At 43.7% G+C, this 19,686-nt stretch overlaps 1 protein-coding gene across 1 annotated transcript in view; it reads right to left on the reverse strand.

Annotated features, from left to right (window-relative positions):
- The window catches only part of NAALADL1 (N-acetylated alpha-linked acidic dipeptidase like 1), a 362,700-nt gene that overhangs the window by 225,086 nt on the left and 117,928 nt on the right, over window positions 1-19,686 (reverse strand). The window contains exons 5-6 of the mRNA XM_085625455.1: window positions 11,846-12,035; window positions 2,606-2,699 (exon numbers count right to left, since the gene is read on the reverse strand). Coding sequence (XP_085481581.1) covers window positions 2,606-2,699; window positions 11,846-12,035 — 284 coding nt within the window. The remainder of the gene's footprint in view (window positions 1-2,605; window positions 2,700-11,845; window positions 12,036-19,686) is intronic.

Raw genomic sequence — 19,686 nt, forward strand, 5'->3', positions numbered from 1 at the left:
TGCGCGAACAAACAGACACCTTAGATCTAGGCACACTGTAAACTCTGCACTGTTTTAACGTGTGTTTAGTGTAGGCATGTAGACAGACTGCAGGCACTGATTTTTATGTATGATGTGATTTGTACACTAGTGTAGACACGCAAACGTACTGCAAGCACTGCACTGTTTGTTACATGGTTGTTGGGGACAGACATTGTTTTCAATATGTACTCTATGTAGGTACACATAAGTTAACACTTCCCCATCTGTGCACCATGCTTAATGTAGGTAGAACAGTCTAAAACGCTACCCTTTAGTTTAGTGTTTAGTGGAAGCTGAAACAGTTTGAAAACAAGGCACTATTTGTACAATGTGCTAACTGTAGGCAGTGGCAAATAATATTTTTTACAATACGAGTGGCTACACATCATAAGGTGGCACTTTACAAGACAAATAAGTAAGTACATGCAGTACTATTTGTATCTTGTGTTTAGTTACGGAGACAGAGGTATACAGTAAGTGTTTCACAAGCTTAGTAGACAGGTTTTGCATGAGTAAACTGAAGTGAGCAGGGCTTTATACTTTGAATTCTGTACTAGACAATGGCCTGCATGTCTCTAAGGCAGGGATGATGAAGGCTCATCAAAGTGAACAGGATCCGTGCCAGATTTTCAGACTAATAGCATAGGATAAATGTACATACAATGAATCTCAATGGAACTTATTTGCAAAGATAGTAGTAATCCTGAAATTCTGGCTTCGACCAACCATATAGACCGCATTAGATAAACTCTGCTTTAAGCTCATAAGAGTGTAATAACATCTTTTGGCCACATGAAATGATATGGTTTTTCTCAAGTTCATGTCTTGAATTCAGTATAAAAGATACCATTACCTAGAACACATGTAACTTGCAGAGTTTATGCTTGGACGGACACAGCAACAAAAATATGACAGATAAATATAAAGGTCACCGGGACAGGCTACCACTTAATAAATTGAGCACTAGCTTCCCATTGAGGTCTATGAAAGTAGCCTAGCATTCAGGAATATTTGAAATAGTATGAAAAAGTCTAACTATGGGGCTAAACTGACAATTCATGAAAAGGGATCTGACGTCCAGCTAGTCCTTGGTAATACACATGGAGCTAAAGAGATCATTGGGGTAGAAAACTGGAGAAAAAATATAGCATTGGACCTAGCTATTCTATAGAGGATCTGCTATGTATGGCAGCATGGAAGGAACGCCATAAAGTGTTTGAGCCAAATGGTGATAAATAAAGATATGACACCTCACAAATATTCAGTCACTAAGACTTCATTGTCATCAACTGACTTTGACTCAATGCAAAAGAGGTAAGAGAAGAAGGTGGAAAAAAAGATGAGAAATGTTGAAAGTATGTGAAAAAGAAAGAAAGCAGGGATAAAATAAAGAACCTGCAAGAGTGAGATAAAGATACAGGAATCGTTGGATGGAGGAAGACAGAGGCATGAGGTGGAATCTATACTAACATAAGTAGTCTTGTTATTCAACATTGTCCAGCATTGGGAGAGCCCCTTGCATTTTATTTTTGCAAATTGGGCATTGGAAGATCTCAGTGTGATAACTAATCAGCCTGCACTTAGTACCAGTAGCACAGTAGAGGATTAGAAGGTGTTTACGAATATGGGCTGGGATTCAGATTCCAATTATTGCCTCAACTGCATGAGCAGCATAGCTCGTGTGGACTCTCAACTTAATACTAAGCCAAGGCTGGCACTAGAGATGGGATGATACATAGCTTCTAAAAGCCTAAAATATGACCCTACTGCCAGGGAATGGGCGGAAAATATCCATTCACTTAATATGCTAAACATTCTTTTACCGACCCCACCAGAGCAGTTCTTGGACCTCTTAAACATTCCTTCTGGGCTGAAAATTATTGGCCATGCTCAGTAGTTTCCACTGGCACTTCTTCTACCTTCATTAGCCTTGAACACATTCAAATATCTTGACATGGTGTACGACAAAGATATCGCAGCCAACACTTCGAACCAACTATTAAATCACAACAAAAGTCTAGATGAATAGACGAGGAGATCGAATTTGTAAAAATATACTTATGTTGATGATGTACTGGTAGACGATGTATTAGAAGCGTTATTTTTGTGGATCAATATTGTCAGCCTCGATATGGCGTCATACCTCCTTGAGGGATTATTTTCGGCTCTCAAAGAGTGGTATTCTAGCTTTCTTCACTGTTCGGTGTTTAGATCAGGAGAGGCATGACAAAAAACGATTCTGCAAGTATCGGGCAAGAATGGGAGAAAACAGCCCTGTTGCAGTCGTGAATGGCAATTATGTGTGGGCAGGATTAGCAGCTGCAACCCCTAGCACTGACCTTGGTACTCCTCCTGAAGGGAGAAGCAGATAAAGAAAGCAAATAAGGCAGTCAGAGCCCTGTTTACTTTCTGTAAATGGCACTCCTCTTTTTCCTCACACCTCATAAGTAAACAAGAAGCTGTCGAGGGGCTAAACATGGGACAAGCGGCCAGCTCTGTGATGTCATTAAGAGTTAAAGGGCACATGATGAGAAAGGAGATAACAGAACTATTGCCCCCTCCAACCGTTCCCGCTGTCACTCACCATATCAGGGTCCTGGCATCTTCATATCCAATTGGCTGTGTTGGGATGGGTGGGATCCCTTGGATCTCGGACTCATTGATGCGATATGTATGTTCTGAAATGAAAAGTCATGCAGAAAAAGTAATGATAGCTGGACTGTGATACCAAAAGATTTCAAAGGGAATGAGAACCTGGCCTCGTCTGACTCTCGCTCAACTGGAAGGACTAATGCCGCAAAGGGAATGCAGTCTGAGGGAGTCAACAATATACACAAGGCCCGTGGCAACATTCACGAACGGCAGGATGCAAAGGGCAAACACAGAACTCAATAGTTTTCCATCCCATACACACCCCAAAAAGAGAATATTTTCACACAATCTTTTCTGACGGTTTTCCGTCTTCAGCTGGTGTTGTGATTGTCCACTGCTTGGTCTGTTTTCCCACTGGTCAGAGCCTTCTCTACTAATGATGCTACGAAGCAATGCTACTGGAAGAGCAGCATAGAGGCTTATTCACCAAAATGCCAGTGTTGGGAAAGTGACATCACACGCCTTCTCTTTTACACACCAGTGACATTACAAAATTGAACTCTCGTTCCACCCTTACTCCCTCGACAGCCTGTTGAGGAGCTACCCTAAGAAAAGCACTGGAAACTGCAGGGGGTAAATGCAGAGCTTAGGGCCACATGTATGAAGCCTTCCTGAGGTTGCAACTGGGTCGAATTGCAGAATCGGCCCGTTTGCGAACACAAAAAAGGCTTTTCACTTGTATCAAACCCAAATTGCGATTCGGTATTAGGAAGAGGTGTGTTTAGGGCGTCCCTTCCTAATACCGAATTTAATCGGTATGTATGAATGCTTTGGGAAAGAAATGCAGTCAAAAAACATTCGTACTTTACCACCTACTTCAAGTAGGTGGGTGCCCATTCGCAAATGAGACCCCTTCCCCTTTGTGAATGCTTGTAAAAGCATTTGTCTGCTCTTAAAAAATGAAAGGAAAACTTTTTTTTTTTTTTTTGTAAAGCATCCCATTTTCCTTTATGGAAAACGGGCTGATTTACAAAAAAAAGATTGTTTCATTTCAAAGCAATCACAGACATGGTGGTCTGGAGACCTCAGCAAGCCACCATCCCTGTGATTTTTGCGATTCCTAATGGGTCGCAAATTGGAACCTACCTCATTAATATTCATGAGGTAGGTCATTTGCGACCTACTGGGAATAATAGAAAGTGCTCAAAACACTTTCATAAATGCCGTTTTGCAATTTCCCAATCTTTACAACCTAAAATTGACCTCCATGGGTGGTGTTGGAACTTGAATGAAAGAAAGGGAGATAGATAGCAGTATCATATGCCTTCATTTTCAGTCACCATTTTTATATATTTGCTTTTAAACTGGAATTTTATGTAGTGACACTGTTTTTTAAACTGTATGGAATGATGCTTATTGTCGCCTGATTTGTATGTTTAAACTGAGTGTGTTAAACTCAGTCCTCATCTCTTCCCTGGGCTAAGCACTTTACGGGGCTTTTTTCTCCCCGGGGGCCATCTATGGGCAGCATTCTAGTTGCTGCACACCGTCCTGCCTAATAACTATTTAATGGGCCCAGCACGGACGAGCAGCAGACGCGCAGCGGACGCGCAGCGAGTGCGCTCAGCGGGCGCGCCAAAGTCGCACCAAAGGCAAGCCCCTCCACGCCCAAACGGAACCCGGGGCCATGACCCCTAGTCCAAAAAAGGGGCATAGGACATGTTATTCCTCTAAGCAGCTACTGGTATACCGTAACACATCGCTCTCTGACTGTACCCTATTACATCCTGAAGATGGGGGTAAAAATTGTCTATGCTGTGGTTTTTTCTTTAAGTCAGCGCCTTGCGAAGATTCTAGTCCGTTGACCACCAAACAGAAAGACCTTTCCCCTAGTGATGGCACCCCAGTTAATAAGGAATTGTTCTTCCTTAGCATTAACTGCCGCTCGTTTTCTAAACATAAAGCTGACATCTTCGATCTTTTGGTCAGTGAACAACCGGATGCCATGTTTCTTACTGAGACATAGCTGCAAGAGAGCTCTGGTCCTGACGTTGCAGCCGCTCTACCGTTTAACTATGCTATAGTCAGGAAAGACAGGGGCTCTAAGACAGGTGGGGGTATCGCTATAATTTACAAAAAAGTCTGTCTGTGTACATTTGAAGACCTGCCTTTTAGGAACTGAGAGGCAGCCTCATTTAAGCTGGCCCTAACCTCCAAATTCACCCTTTCTGGGATACTAGTGTATCGCCCCCCTGGGCCATCTGGTCCATGAGCTTCATCTTTTCCTGGTTTAATAACTCATTTTCTTATGAATGCCGCAAATGTTTCCATCCTTGGTGATCTCAATTTGCATTCGGAAGATTCCGCATGTACTACCAGTGCTACCTTTATTTCTGATTTGGCAGCAATGAACATTGCACTGTATAATTCTGGCCCCACTCATGTGGCCGGCCACTTATTGGATCCTATTTTTTCCACTTTATCCAACATTCAATGCTCACCAGCCCTTCCCTTATGTTGGTCTGATCACTTTGCAAAAACAAGAATTGATGGACAGAATGCAGAACAATGTCGTACATTCACCCCAGTACAGTGATCTGGGCCTAAATCCATCATTTTTTTGTTCACCATGCCATTCTAGTTTGGACCCAACCACATGCAAATCAGTCTTGACCCTGCGCCCAATGGGAACAGTCCAGCCCGAACTGCCAGGCCAGGTCCTCCCTGGACTGGAAACAAGAATCCTAGGACCGGTTTTGGGCTTTCAGCCCTCATCAGCCAGGATAGCTTGACTCCAGTGGCATGGAAAGCACGGGACCCACGTCTGGGCATACCCGTCCCACTCTGGGGGACAAATGCAAAAACAACAATTGATGGACAGAATGCAGACAATGTCGTACATTCACCCCATTACAGTGATCTGGGCCAAAATCCATCATTTTTTTTCTCACCATGCCATTCCAGTTTGGACCCAGCCACATGCAAATCAGTCTTGACCCTGCGCCCAATGGGAACATTCCAGCCCGAACTGCCAGGCCAGGTCCTTCCTGGACTGGAAACGAGCATCCTAGGACCGGTTTCGGGCTTTCAGCCCTCATCAGCCAGGATAGCTTGACTCCAGTGGCATGGAGAGCACGGGACCCACGTCTGGGCATACCCGTTCCACTCGGGGTGACAAATGCAAAAATAACAATTGATGGACAGAATGCAGTACAATGCTGTGCATTCACCCCAGTACAGTGACCTGGGCCTAAATCCATCATTTTTTTGCTCACCATGTCATTCCAGTTTGGACCCAGCCACATGCAAATCAGTCTTGACCCTGCGCCCAATGGCTAGTTTGAATCCGCAGGTTCAAGACTGATTTGCATGTGGCTGGGTCCAAACTGGAATGGCATGGTGAGCAAACAAATGATGGATTTAGGCCCAGATCACTGTACTGGGGTGAATGTACGACATTGTTCTGTATTCTGTCCATCAATTGTTGTTTTTGCATTTGTCACCGCGAGTGGGACAGGTATGCCCAGACGTGGGTCCCGTGCTCACCATGCCACTGGAGTCAAGCTATCCTGGCTGATGAGGGCTGAAAGCCCTAAACCGGTCCTAGGATGTTTGTTTCCAGTCCAGGGAGGACCTGGCCTGGCAGTTCGGGACGGACTGTACCTATTGGGCGCAGGGTCAAGACTGATTTGCATGTGGCTGGGTCCAAACTGGAAAGGCATGGTGAGCAAAAAAATGATGGATTTAGGCCCAGATCACTGTAGTGGAGTGAATGTAAAACATTGTTCTGCATTCTGTCCATCAATTGTTGTTTTTGCATTTGTCACCCCGATTGGGACAGGTATTCCCAGACGTGGGTCCAGTGCTCGCCATGCCACTGGAGTTAAGCTATCCTGGCTGATGAGGGCTGAAAGCCCGAAACCAGTCCCAGGATGCTGGTTTCCAGTCCAGGGAAGACATGGCTTGGCAGTTTTCGGGCAGGACTGTTCCCATGAGGCACAGGGTCAAGACTGATTTGCATATAGCTGTGTCTGACCTGGGGTGGCAAAGTGAGCTAAAGAACAATGATGGATTCAACCCAGATCTGTGACTGGGGGTGAGTGTCTGAAAAGTTTCAGCGCTCTGTCCATCATCTCCTTGTGTTTGCTTTGTTTGCCCTAAATTGGCAGGGTATGCCCAGACGTGGGTCCCTTGCTCACTTTGTCACTGGACTCAAGCTAGCCTGGCTGAGAAGGGCTGTTAGCCCAAAACCGGTCCCAGAATGCTTGTTTCGTATCCAGGGAAGACATGGCTTGGCAGTTCGGGCTGGACTGCTCCCATGAGACACGGGGGCAAGACTGATTTGCATATAGCTGTGTCTGACCTGGGGTGGCAAAGTGAGCTAAAGAACAATGATGGATTCAACCCAGATCTGTGACTGGGGGTGAGTGTCTGAAAAGTTTCAGCGCTCTGTCCATCATCTCCTTGTATTTGCTTTGTTTGCCCTAAGTTGGCAGGGTATGCCCAGACGTGGGTCCCTTGCTCACTTTGCCACTGGATTCAAGCTAGCCTGGCTGATGCGGGCTGTTAGCCCGAAAACCGGTCCCAGGATGCTTGTTTCTGGTCCAGGGAAGACATGGCTTGGCAGTTCGGGCTGGACTGTTCCCATGAGGCACAGGGTCAAGACTGATTTGCATATAGCTGTGTCTGACCTGGGGTGGCAAAGTGAGCTAAAGAACAATGATGGATTTACCCAGATCTGTGACTGGGGGGTGAGTATCTGAAAAGTTTCAGCACTACGTCCATCATCTCCTTGTGTTTGCCTTGGTCTGATCACTTTGCCATTGGCTTTCGCCTTGAGATTTTAGCAAATTCATTTCCTGTCGGACCAAACATTAGGAAACTCACTAGAAACTGGGGAAAATTAGAAATTGTAGCTTTAGATAAGATCCTGTCTTCCAATACTCCCATTACCAAACAAATATTGGTTATTCCCGCGGGTGTCATACAAAAATGGCTCTTAAATGCCATTGATCCCTGTCTCCCTCCCTCCTTAAAAAAGGTAAACAACCACCGCCCCGCGACTTGGTTTACTGAGAAATTAAAAATGGAGAAAACCAAATGTAAGGTGTTGGAAAGACGCTGGTGGAGGAACTATGCGTCCGACTCAAAATTTGCCTATAAAAGGACCAAAAGAGAATACCACACTCTCTGCAAGTCAGCTCGCGCTGAATATGTATTCTCGACCATCTCCAATGCTCTGAACTGCTCCAAGACACTATTTAAAATGGTCAAGGAGCTCTCTGGTTCTGAAACCCAATCTATGCCCCCTTCTTTGAATGGCCGGCAATGTGAAGACCTGGCTAATTTCTTTCTCCAGAAAGTGGAGAAAATACATTCCGAAATAAAGTGGATGAAGCCTGACAATCCCCCCCAGCTAGCATCTACATTTTTTCTAATAGACAGTACTTTTTCTTATCGAGATAGGGGGACTTCTGAATCCATGATTAAATTGGAAACATGATCTTTACGAGACATGGGCTCCTTTAAACGTCTTTTAGACAGTTTTAAATGAGGCTCTCCCAGGGATCCTCTCCCGACCTCTGTGCTCCAGCAGCTTAAGCCACCATCACTCATGGTAATCATGGAACTCTTGAATGCCTCCTTACAGGAAGCAATATTTCCACCAGAGTGGAAACATGCAATGGTGCTCCCTCTTCAGAAGAAGGCTAATGCGGATCCTGATCTGCCTTCCAACTACCAGCCTATTTCTTTGCTCCCAGCTTTCTCAAAGATTTTAGAGAGGCATATTAATCTACAGCTATCCCAATCTGTAGAGTCGCAAAAGTTCTTACATCCATCTCAATCTGCTTTTAGAGACAGCTTTTCAACGGGAACGACACTGCTTGGAGTTACGGAAAGACTGCTACGCCACCTAGACTCTGGAGATATGGTGGCCCTCATACTACTTGACTTAAGCGCGGCTTTTGACACGGTATTTCACACCGCGTTAGTGAAAGCCTTAAAACCATTGGGCGTTACTAGGTTGGCTCTTAACTGGCTTATTTCTTTACTCGCTAATCAGACTTTCTGGGTCTTCTCTCCAACAGCCAGTTCCGATACCCATTCTTCACCTTATGGGGTACCCAAGGGCTCTATTCTTAGCCCTTTATTGTTTAACATATACGTCAGACCTTTGGCCGATATTGCGGAAGAAGCCTGGCTGTCCTTGTTTTCCTATGTGGATGACACCCAAATTATCTTCTCTCTCTCAGTAGAGAGGGCATCTGAGACTTCTCCCCTCCAGTTGGGCTTGGGTAAATTTGCTTCGTGGATGCAGGCAAATTATCTCACGCTCAATGGAGAGAAGACCGAGGTCTTGATTCTATGGAAGAATAAAGATCTTTGGGGTCTCCCAACATTGGCCTACTGAAATCGGTGTTCTTCCTCAGCCCTCTTGCCAAGTTCGTAACTCAGGCTTCATCATCGATGACTCATTAACTATGCGACACCAAGCCGTAAAGGTGGCTGCAACTTGCTTTACCATCCTGAAAAGGCTTAAAAAGATTATCTGGATGTTGCCTGATCATACCCAGAGAATCGTAGTCCAGGCTCTTGTCACCTCTAGACTGGACTACGGCAACATTCTTTATCTGGGGACTAACAAGGATGTGACACATAAGTTGCAGGTGGCACAGAACTCCGCCGCCAGACTGATATGCCAGGTTCCTAGAGCTGCCTCTGGCTATCTGTGTGATCTTCATTGGCTCAGGGTAGAGAACCGAATTAAGTTCAAAGCCCTGAGCTATATGTTTAAAATCAAAACTTGAGTGGCTCCCCAGTACCTACAGGCCCTGGTACATCCTTATATGCCTCCTCGCCCCCACGCTCGTCCACTCAAGTGAAATCCTCTGTCCCCAGAATCAGATTGTCACGGATGGGCGGTCGATCTTTTGCCTGTCTGAGCCTCTCCTTATGGAACTCTTTTCCCATACCGCTTCTCAATGAAACTGTGTATGTCAAATTCCGTAAATAAACCTGGCTTTTTAACCAATAAATTTAACTTTGTTCTGTCCCTTCTGGCTGGCGCCGGGAAACCCTTTTTGGGTAGCTGTTGCGCCTTACAAATTAATTTAACCTAACATCACATATATAAAGGTCGCTTCCATTTGACTGGGCCCTGACCGAGAAAGAGAATCTGATTCTAAATTCCAGTCATCAGGTCAACTCTTGCAGAGGCAGTCAATGGTAGGAGTAATGTTGCTCTCAACTTTGAATTTAGTTCCTGCCACTATGGACAGGTGGTTACAGGGTGTGAGATAACAAGTGTATTTCACACTTTCCAAAAAACAGTCACAGATAAATACTTAGTGGTGACCTCTATGCCTGAATCTGAATCAGTGACCCTGAAAAGAAAGGCTAGTCAATATTGAGCCAAATCATTGACTACAAGGCTGCCATACCTCATATCCTACTTTAGGTTATCTGATGGCTTAGTCTCATTATACTTTGCAGACACATTGAACACCAGCAGCAGTTCCTTCTGGTAGCTCCATTGAAATAATCCCAGCAGATCACAATCTGAATCTGTTCCTCCCACTAGCACAGATCCGAATCTCTTGTTAGAATGCACAGTTTACTTCAACTACCATCTTTGAATTCTAGACAATAATCTGCCTACTGCATGCCTCAAAATATTGGGATCAAGCCTACTGATCTTTTCGTAGCCTTGCTGATTTGGTCTGTCTGCCAGTTGACTGCCTCCGGGGAGTCCAGGTCCTAAAGACATTGATTGCCCCAAAGCCCTCCAGTGACCATCACCCCACAGATGGAGGAGAGATGCCCTTAACCCGACCAAGTACCGGTGAGTTGATCACAAGAGGCAGTGACGCTACCTCCCAAGCATGCTCCACTGACCCTGCCTTCCATCCCGAGTGATGCACCACCTCCAGCACTGTCTTGGGTGCTACAAAGGTCACCAAAGCCACAACAGGGTTGACATAGCCCTGCCACCTGTTCAGAGATCCACCAACCAGCGGGTCTCTGCACCTAAGGCTTTTGAACGTACTTTTGGCACCCTAACTTGTGGTCTCTTTAGTGATTTTGACCCATCTGGGCTTGCACTACAAACCTTCTTCTTTAGATTTTATACAGATCTAGCCCTGTCCATCCAGTTGTGGAGGGCACTGAAAGTAGGACCATTGATGCTATGTGGCAAGCAGCTATGTGGCTTGAACCACATCAGCTTAATATTAACAGAGTGAAAGCCGGTTCCCCAGTTAAGCAAATTCATGTGAATTTTATGACCCTGGCTAACAATTGGTGAGGTATTAGCATTGTTAGTTTTGAGAATGTATAATGACTAATGCATGCTAATCTGGCTACCCACTAATCTAGTGATACTGTAACTTTTCAGTTCTGATCCGTAGATCAGGATATATATAGGGATCCCAACAACCAAACTATAAGGTACTAGGAGGCCCAGTGGCCCTGCAGGAGCTAAAATATTTCATCACAACCAGTATAAACAAGGCTATTCAGACATGTTTTCAGCTGGGATGTCACTTTGCCTAGCTGCCTATTTCCCTGAACACGAGCAGTTAAGTGTATATATTTCTTGGAGAGCTTCTGGGACAGTTTCAGCAGTACATTATCCATGCACACTTTGATATCTGTGTCATCTAGACAACGTTGCAGAGGCACCAACATAGACTTCATTGTTAACTTTCCACACTCTATACCACCCAATACATATCCAGCCATGCTAGGATAACACTGGCCCATTCAACGGTCCAACCACAGTCAGGATCTGGAAAAATCATAGCAGGTAGCGGCATTCATAGTACAAATGACCAGAGCACAGAAGGCTGTAATCTACAATCAAAAAGCCATATGGCCAATCATTTCAGAACAGAGAGGGTTGGGGGGGGGGGTGGGGGTGGCAGGAGAAACCATAGATTTCACAGAGAAGTAATGAAACTATTGAAGTACTGGTAACAGAAAGGGGGATGCAAAATTGATACATAGGGAAGCAACATTAATGCCAGCATATTAGGTACAGTATAATTATTAAAACTGGTGAGAGGGAAGCATTTGTAGATTTAGGAGATATAGGGGAACGTAGAGAAAAAAAACTAGATGGGTTCTTTCTAATTTGTCAGATTCTAAAATGTTGCCATTGGTGTAAAATGTTCATAACACTGGGTAGGGGTCACGCTGTCTACCACAATACAGACAGCCCTGCTCTGCAAACCTTTTGCAGGGTAATATGGGGTCAGGAGATCCCCGAAGTATCCATTGTAGGATCCCCGCTCAACCCCTGATGGGGGCAGGTACCACGAGTTCGGATAGGCCTCCTTTTCTGTTGCCTTGCCGTCATTAATGTCTTTGGGGTCGGTGTAGACGATGACTCCGATCACGCCAAATGCCGCACCATTGATGGCCTGGAAAAGGAGAGTCAAGTGGGAAATTGAGCAGAGAGTATTGTGTCAAGTGGCCAGCTCACAGACAATTCTTCCAGCATTGTGATTACTAAGAGTCTTAAATGCAGAGAAATTGGAAATAACATATGTTCTGAGCAAGGCACAACTTCCTTGAAAGCCACTTTCTTGCAAGTCACTCCTACCTTGAAAATATACATACGTCAGTGTATGTATGTATATATATATATATATATATATATATATCGACTTCTCGTTTTCCCTGAAACAGCCGCCGCTCACCAAATCACCGGGTGCGTCGTCGTTAAGGACCGCCAAGGAAACAGGTCCGTAATATTGCTTCTTTCTTTCTCTCACCGAAAAACATTGACGACGCTTTGTTTTGGCCAATTGATTTATTCGAACAGCTTGGAAGTGTATATATATATATGTGTGTGATCAAGGCTGCGGCGACGCGGCCGAAACGCGTCATGCTGATTGATTGACTGGGCGAAATAAAGCTTAAATAATACAATTTGCACTGCTGTGGTCCGTACCTGTGTTCAAGTTACCGAGCATCGTGGTAATCCAGGAGTGTTTTGTTATATATATATATATATGGATATATATATATATATATGTGTATATATGAATCCATATATATCCAAAGAACTCCGCCTCATGCATCCAGTTGTCAGGAAGGACAAACTATTCTTTATTCCATATGAATCCCACACGGAGGACATATTATGTGCTTCGTTGTGAAAGGTTATCTATTAAATGTTCAATAGCGGGATATACCATGCACAAAAGGTGCCCTGCAGGCACCTTTTGCACACGGGGGGGGGGGGGAAATGTGGATATTTTTTTTTTTTTTTTTTTAACCGTACGCGTACGGTAAGCGTAATCGGCGTTTTGTCAAAAAAAAAAAAATTACATTTATGTCCTTGGGGGTTCTTTTGGGACACCCTAACCAAGGCTAGGTGGTTAGGAGCTGTCTAGCCTGCCCCTTTTCATGATATCCAACTTTGTTTTTCCTCCCCCCCTCAGAGTGCGAGAGAGAAAATGGCGGCCGCCATTTCCTGGTTTCGACCGATTCGAATGTTTACTAAGATCTAACAGCCAATCAGAATCGCGCTCGCGCACGGCACCGTACGCGTACGGTAAGCTTACCGTAAGCGCACGGTAAGCGCACGGTAAGCTGCCACAGATATATATATTGATTTAAATGCTATTTTCTCAGGAACTACTGAACAGATTTACACCAGACCTACAAAAGGCACTTCCTTGACCTGTAGACTACCTCTCTGCCAAATTTCAAGTAACTCTGTTCAGCCGTTCGGGCTGTAGCTGTGTCTAAAGGTCCTATGGAAAAATGCATGGGGAAAACGCGTTTTGGGATCCCCCTTTTTTCTCAGCCCCCGCTTGACGAATCCCCCCCGAGACTTTCAGGGTAGGAGCGGAGCGTAGCGCCCCATTAGTTTTGAAAATTTCGCGAGGATTCGTCGACCGGCGCCAAAGTTATTCCAAATAGAATGTTGCGGATTTCCTATGGAAACAGGGTCCTAACTATAACTATCTACTGGCGACCGCCAGTAGATAATATATATATATATATATATATATATATATATATATATATATATATATATATATATTACCTACTGGCGGTCGCCAGTAGGTAGTTATAGTTAGGACCACGTTTCCATAGGAAAACCTCAACATTCTATTTTGAATAACTTTGGCGCCGGTCGACGAATCCTCGCGAATTTCTCAAAATAGGTGGGGCGCTACGCTTCGCTCCTACCCTTAAAGTCTCGGGGGGATCCGTCAAGCGGGGGCTGAGATAAAAGGGGGGTCCCAAAACGCGTTTTTCCCATGCATTTTTCCATAGGACCTTTAGAACGAGCTACAGCCCGAACGGCTGAACAGAATTACTCAAAATTTGGCAGAGAGGTAGTCCCTAGGTCAAGGAAGTGCCTTTTGTAGGTTTGGTGTAAATCTGTTCAGTAGATTCTGAGAAAATAGCCTTTAAATCAATATATATATCTGAGCCCGCTTACGGTACGCTTACCGTACGCTTACGGTAAGCGTACGGTGGCGTGCGCGAGCGCGATTCTGATTGGCTCTTAGATCTTAGTAAACATTCGAATCGGCCGAAACCAGGAAGCGGCGGCCGCCATTTTGTGTATTTCGCTCTGAAAAAAAAGAGTGAAAACAAAGAAAGGGGGCAATGAGGAGAGTTACAGACCCCCTAACATTTGTAAGGGGGTCAAAGAAGGACAGAAAAGTACAAAAAAAACATTTATTGATTTTAAAAAAAATCACGGGGTACGCGTACGGTAAGCTTACGGTAAGCGTACGGTAGAAAAAAAAAAAAAAAATGAAAATCAGATTTAAGTGTTTAGATATTAGGGGGCTCTAAAAAGAGCCGTTTTATTTATGAAATGATTTTTTAGTGGTACCTACAAGTAAGTACCGATGCAGAGTCTAAGGTTCAAGAGGAAGACTCTGTTCCCTTCATCATTGAAGTGCACACCATCTCCTCTATAAATGTCTTGCATGTCATAACGCAAGTTGTTGTGGTAAATGGCACCCATACCATAGTCACGGAGGAAAGCAGAAACAGATTTGTTGACGTGCTTTCTTCCTTTGTCATCGCACCGCCTGCCCACCGTGCGTGCACGGCACTAACTGCGTAAAGTGGGCGCGCGGTGCGCGAAGCGCACCGCGTGCTCACTGTGCGCGCACGGTGCGCGAAGCGCGCACGGTGCGCGAAGCGCACCGTGCGCGCACGGAACGAACTGCGTTAAGTGGGCGCGCACGCCACGAATGGCGTAAAGTAACTTAGCATTTAAAAAACCATACAAATTCACTGAAAAAACCATAGGTTTCACACACGTTATAGTTAGGAATTAGCATTTAAAAAACCTTGCAAATTCACTGAAAAAACCATAGGTTTCACACATGTTATAGTTAGCGGAAATTTTACTGATAAAAAACCAATGAAATTCCCCCGTTATAGTTAGTGCAGGCAACTATAACTCACGCGACCGCAATCTTCTGCTGATGACATATGTGTCTTTATGAAAAAAAAATATTTGTAATATATGTATAGCTAAAAATGTATGGAAGAAGACATGGGCAAATAAGTGTCTAAATACAGTATTAGCATCAGCAGAGGATTGCGGTCGCGTGAGTTATAGTTGCCTGCACTAACTATAACGGGGGAATTTCATTGGTTTTTTATCAGTAAAATTTCCGCTAACTATAACATGTGTGAAACCTATGGTTTTTTCAGTGAATATATATATATATATATATATATATATATATATATATATATACTTAGGTAAACATAATAAACACTATACTTACCTATATACACTTAACCTCATACTATTTTAGTTGTCAATATTTAGGTCACAATATTTTTGTAGGGCAGTATGTCTTGCACAATATTGTGGTACTATACTGTCTCTCCCTTACTCTGTCCTCATGTCTGCCTCCTCTTCACCTTCTCTCCAGGAGAGCAGGCGAGGTGGTAAGAACAATCACAGGTAATAGCCATGGAGACTGAAAGTTTTCCCCAACCCATAGATTCACCCTCTCCCACTCAATCCACCAGCAAAGATAACACTATTTGTTGTTTGGGACCTACTCTCTATTTGTTAACTCAGCGCTTTTCTGCCCCAACCTTAGACATGGTTACATGGTTATTTCTCATATCTGTGACATAATTTTCTGTGCTAGGGTCTTCAATTTTTTGTATTGATTTATTTAGTCAAAGAAGAGATCAATTCAATAAATACTATTACACCAATGAACAAAGAAGCATCAAGTCATCAAATATTCCCAAAACCAAATACAATCCGTTGTAGTAGGAATTTCTCATATATTTGACCTCCAATGAACCTTCAGCAATTCCAGAAAGATTTGTATCCGATGGTGTCAGCATTTTATGCTTGATTATTACGTATATAATAACACCTTTACCATTTGGCGAAAATGGTTTCTGCTTTTCATGTATTTATCGTAGAGGGTTATGATTTTTTCAATTTTCTTCCGATTAATTTTTGAATAGCCATGTTCTCAGAAATATTACCTTATCCAAATAGGTCCATTTACTCTGATTGCGATTGGGAGTCCTGTTAAAGCAGCCTTAGCCACGATAACTAACATCTATCCTGTTAGCTTATTTAGAGTTGTGTTTGCGTTGTTAAAAATATGGTGTATATGAATGCATTCCTTTTTTTATCATTGTAATGACTCGTACCCCTCTGAAACCACAAGTCCCAGAAGACCCTGATGTGGTAAATGAAAGCCTAAGAATGCAAAGTGTCTGCATGAAGTAGAGTCCTATGAGGACTTTGACCACAGACAACTAGGCCCTGGGTTAAGCCAGGTACAGGATTACTGGTTGTAGGTTGTTGACAAGGAAAATGTTGAAGTTTGTTACACAGTGACTGTGTACATGAAACACACTTTTTAAAGAGCACAGTGACATGTATGCGATCATGAACAGATCTAAATAAGACATACCAGACCAGAAGCCATTGATTCTGCACCATTGACACTACTAAGAAGAATCTCAGAATGCACTACAGGATAGTTAAACTTGGAAAACACTACAAGGAGAGCTGGCAAGATGTGTATGGACTGTTATCACCAGCTGTCGGGGTGGGGTGGGGGGAAGCCCCTCACCATGGCAGGCGAATGGAGCACCTTTCGACTCAAGCATTTCTTGAGTCAATGTCAGACCTTCTGCTGTGCAGCTTGGCAAAATGTTTAAAACAAGTATTTGCAATGCAATCGGTCTCGCCGTTGGGAACCTATATGTATTTAGCTATGAAGCACATTAGCCTGGGTGCTGAACATCTACTGTTCTTTAAAATGGAGGGAGAGTAAGCACCAAACTGCGTGACACGCCAGGTATGGGAACACATGGAGAGAAATATTACCTTTCAGCCAGAAATGGTATAGTCCGAAGCTCTGTTTTTAATATAAAATCAGGGCCTTCGGTGGTCATATCACTGAAAATACAAGATTTGGAAAAAGTATTTTTGACTACGGGGGCTCGTGGAAGACAATTTCTATGGACTGGAATCTAGAGCATGCTAAAGTGATTCTGGTATTTTACTGACCTCTGCTGGTCGTTTTCTATCAAGACAAATAGAGGTAGTTGAACAGAAAAAAAAAGTCCTTAAGCGGAAGCAGACAAGTCCTAGGGCTGATCTCCAGAGCCCACAAAGTACATACATATATAAGTATATAATAAGTATATTCTAAAGTATATACAAGAGGTTTCGAATGCTCGACCTAAACACACAAAGGGGAAAGAAGGAGGATGAGAAAGACTTAAGTACCGTCACAAAAGGAGACATCAGGAACCAGCAAGAGGAATAAACGAGCCAAGGGTGTCAGGTACTGGATTAAAGAGGCCTGGGGTGGTTTCAATTCTAGAGAGCCCTGGTATTCGGCATTTATTTAATAGGGCTTCCGAGCAGAGCTTTGGGCACCAGTACTCATTATTTGACAAATTAAGCACTGACGCATCTGAAAAATACTTTTCCTTCGACGATGCACGCAGCACTCATCCCACTGTGTCGCAGTGCTTTCCTATTCACATTCCACTCGCAGGTTCCCGCACCCCGAGTGTGGAAGTGCTTCGGGCTCGTGCTATGACCAACTTGCTCCTTTAATGGACTGTAATGGAAGTGAAGTTCCTTGTGCGCTGCATGGCTCGGGGTTTACTTCTCCGGTGTTCCGGTGGGAGAAACACCGAGCAGCTGAAGCACGAGGTAGAAAATGCAGAAATTACCCGAGAGCATAGCTGCCAAGGTTTTAGATTGCAATGTGTGACATTTTCATAATTTCTGTGTAATTATGAGTGCCATTAGAACCACAATGAGTGAGACTTTTCTCGACAGCAAAATCAACCAATAAAAGATGATGGAAACATAAATATCAGAAATCTGACCCATTTGAGCAACGAGAAACTCTAAGATCTTAAAACTGCTGCAAATTCATGAGGTGGCCGAGTCATAATTACGAAATTATCAAAATATCATACATAGCAATCTGAAACCTTGGCAGATATGAAAGAGGGCGAGCATCACTTCACATGACATAGCATTGAAGACCATGCTCATACTTCTGTTCTAGACACAGAGTCTTGTTTACTTAAATATTTCATAAAAGTGATAGGAAGTATGTGTTTTATTCTATTGCTATTTTATTGCTTCTCTTGTACAATGCTGATCATATAATAAACTTGTGAATTTTGGTTGGCATAATGTATTGACTAATAAGAATAAAAAGGCAGAAGCAATGCCAATTAGACAAAAATAAAAGAAAAGGAGCATGGTAAAACAAGGAGAATAAAACAAATCACTTTTACCAGGTGGTGTTTGTTTTCCAAGACGAGGCCATGCAAAAAATTAATGTGACGCGAAAAGGTTTTTCACTTGGAGTGGGGTGAACTAAGTCGGTAAAGCTCTCACTGCAGGGGCATAAGCGAATGCTGTAAGCAGGAAAGTAAGACTTGTGAAGTAACTACTAATATTAGCCTCAGATGTCACCACTAGGAAAAAAAAAACGGACAGCTAGAAAGCAGGTCACATGGCTCCGCTAAGAATGAACACTAAAAGGAGCAAGGACTTGCGTCTATACTGCAGAACCACCTAACAGGGTGTGAGAGGCCCTAACACAGAGCCCAGCTGCCTCAGGGCCTATAGCGTAGATTAATTAGAGTTAGCTGACTCGCGGACTGCGGCTGCGCCGTTAGCAGTGTCATGACAGTATGGTGCTGGGCAAGCCTCAGGAGAGGCTGGGAGATACACACAGCGGTCACAGCAGGCTGTATTATTTCAAAATGTAACACCAGTGAAGTGAGCAGTCCAGGGGTCTGGCGCACCACAGCTACACAATTCACTTACTTGAACTAGTTAATAAACTAAGAGAACTGCATGTACTCTGTAGCAAAGAGAAACCTTTTAAGTCATTTTTAAAACATATTTACTGCATATTTGCTATGCCGTGGGTTTTAGAACAAGCTGCTCATGGTTCACCCTGCAGCAGAGCCTCTCTACCTCCTGCAGGGTACATCTTCTAGCCCGCGCTGTGACCTGGGAAATATCTGGGAGGCCCAAGAGATTGTTACATACAGGAGACTGGTCGGGCCAGGAGAGGTAGGGAACACGTTTGTACTCAACAAGGAATATAAGAGTACTTAAATCTCAGATTATTTTATTATTAAATCCCGGATGTTTATTTTCCAGTGTAAAAAACACTTAAGCCGCTCTTTTTAATGAATGGATAAACCTTTCCTCTTGAAGCAATATCATGATCGGAACAAGAGGACAATATTCCCTGGGGCGCACAATTGAAAATGTCTGAAATCAGTTCTTAAGTGTGTTGGATTGCTAAATTTTACTTAGCCCACATGTATGGAAATAGAGAATTTTCATATTCTGCAGCATACATTGAAATGATGGTTCTGAGATGGACAGTTTGATTGTCTTGAAAATAAATTGCTGCGGTCATTTTGTTTGGAGCTCTGCTGCCCTCTTGTGGGCTCTGTCGGCACTGACATTGGCGCGGTGAATAAGGGAAAGCCGGAGAGCATACATTTTCTTTCGTCCAATTGCTGAACTGTGGATATTGTCTCATCTAC

This window comes from Triturus cristatus, chromosome 9, assembly GCF_964204655.1.
Source record: "Triturus cristatus chromosome 9, aTriCri1.1, whole genome shotgun sequence".
Taxonomy (NCBI): Eukaryota; Metazoa; Chordata; class Amphibia; order Caudata; family Salamandridae; genus Triturus; species Triturus cristatus.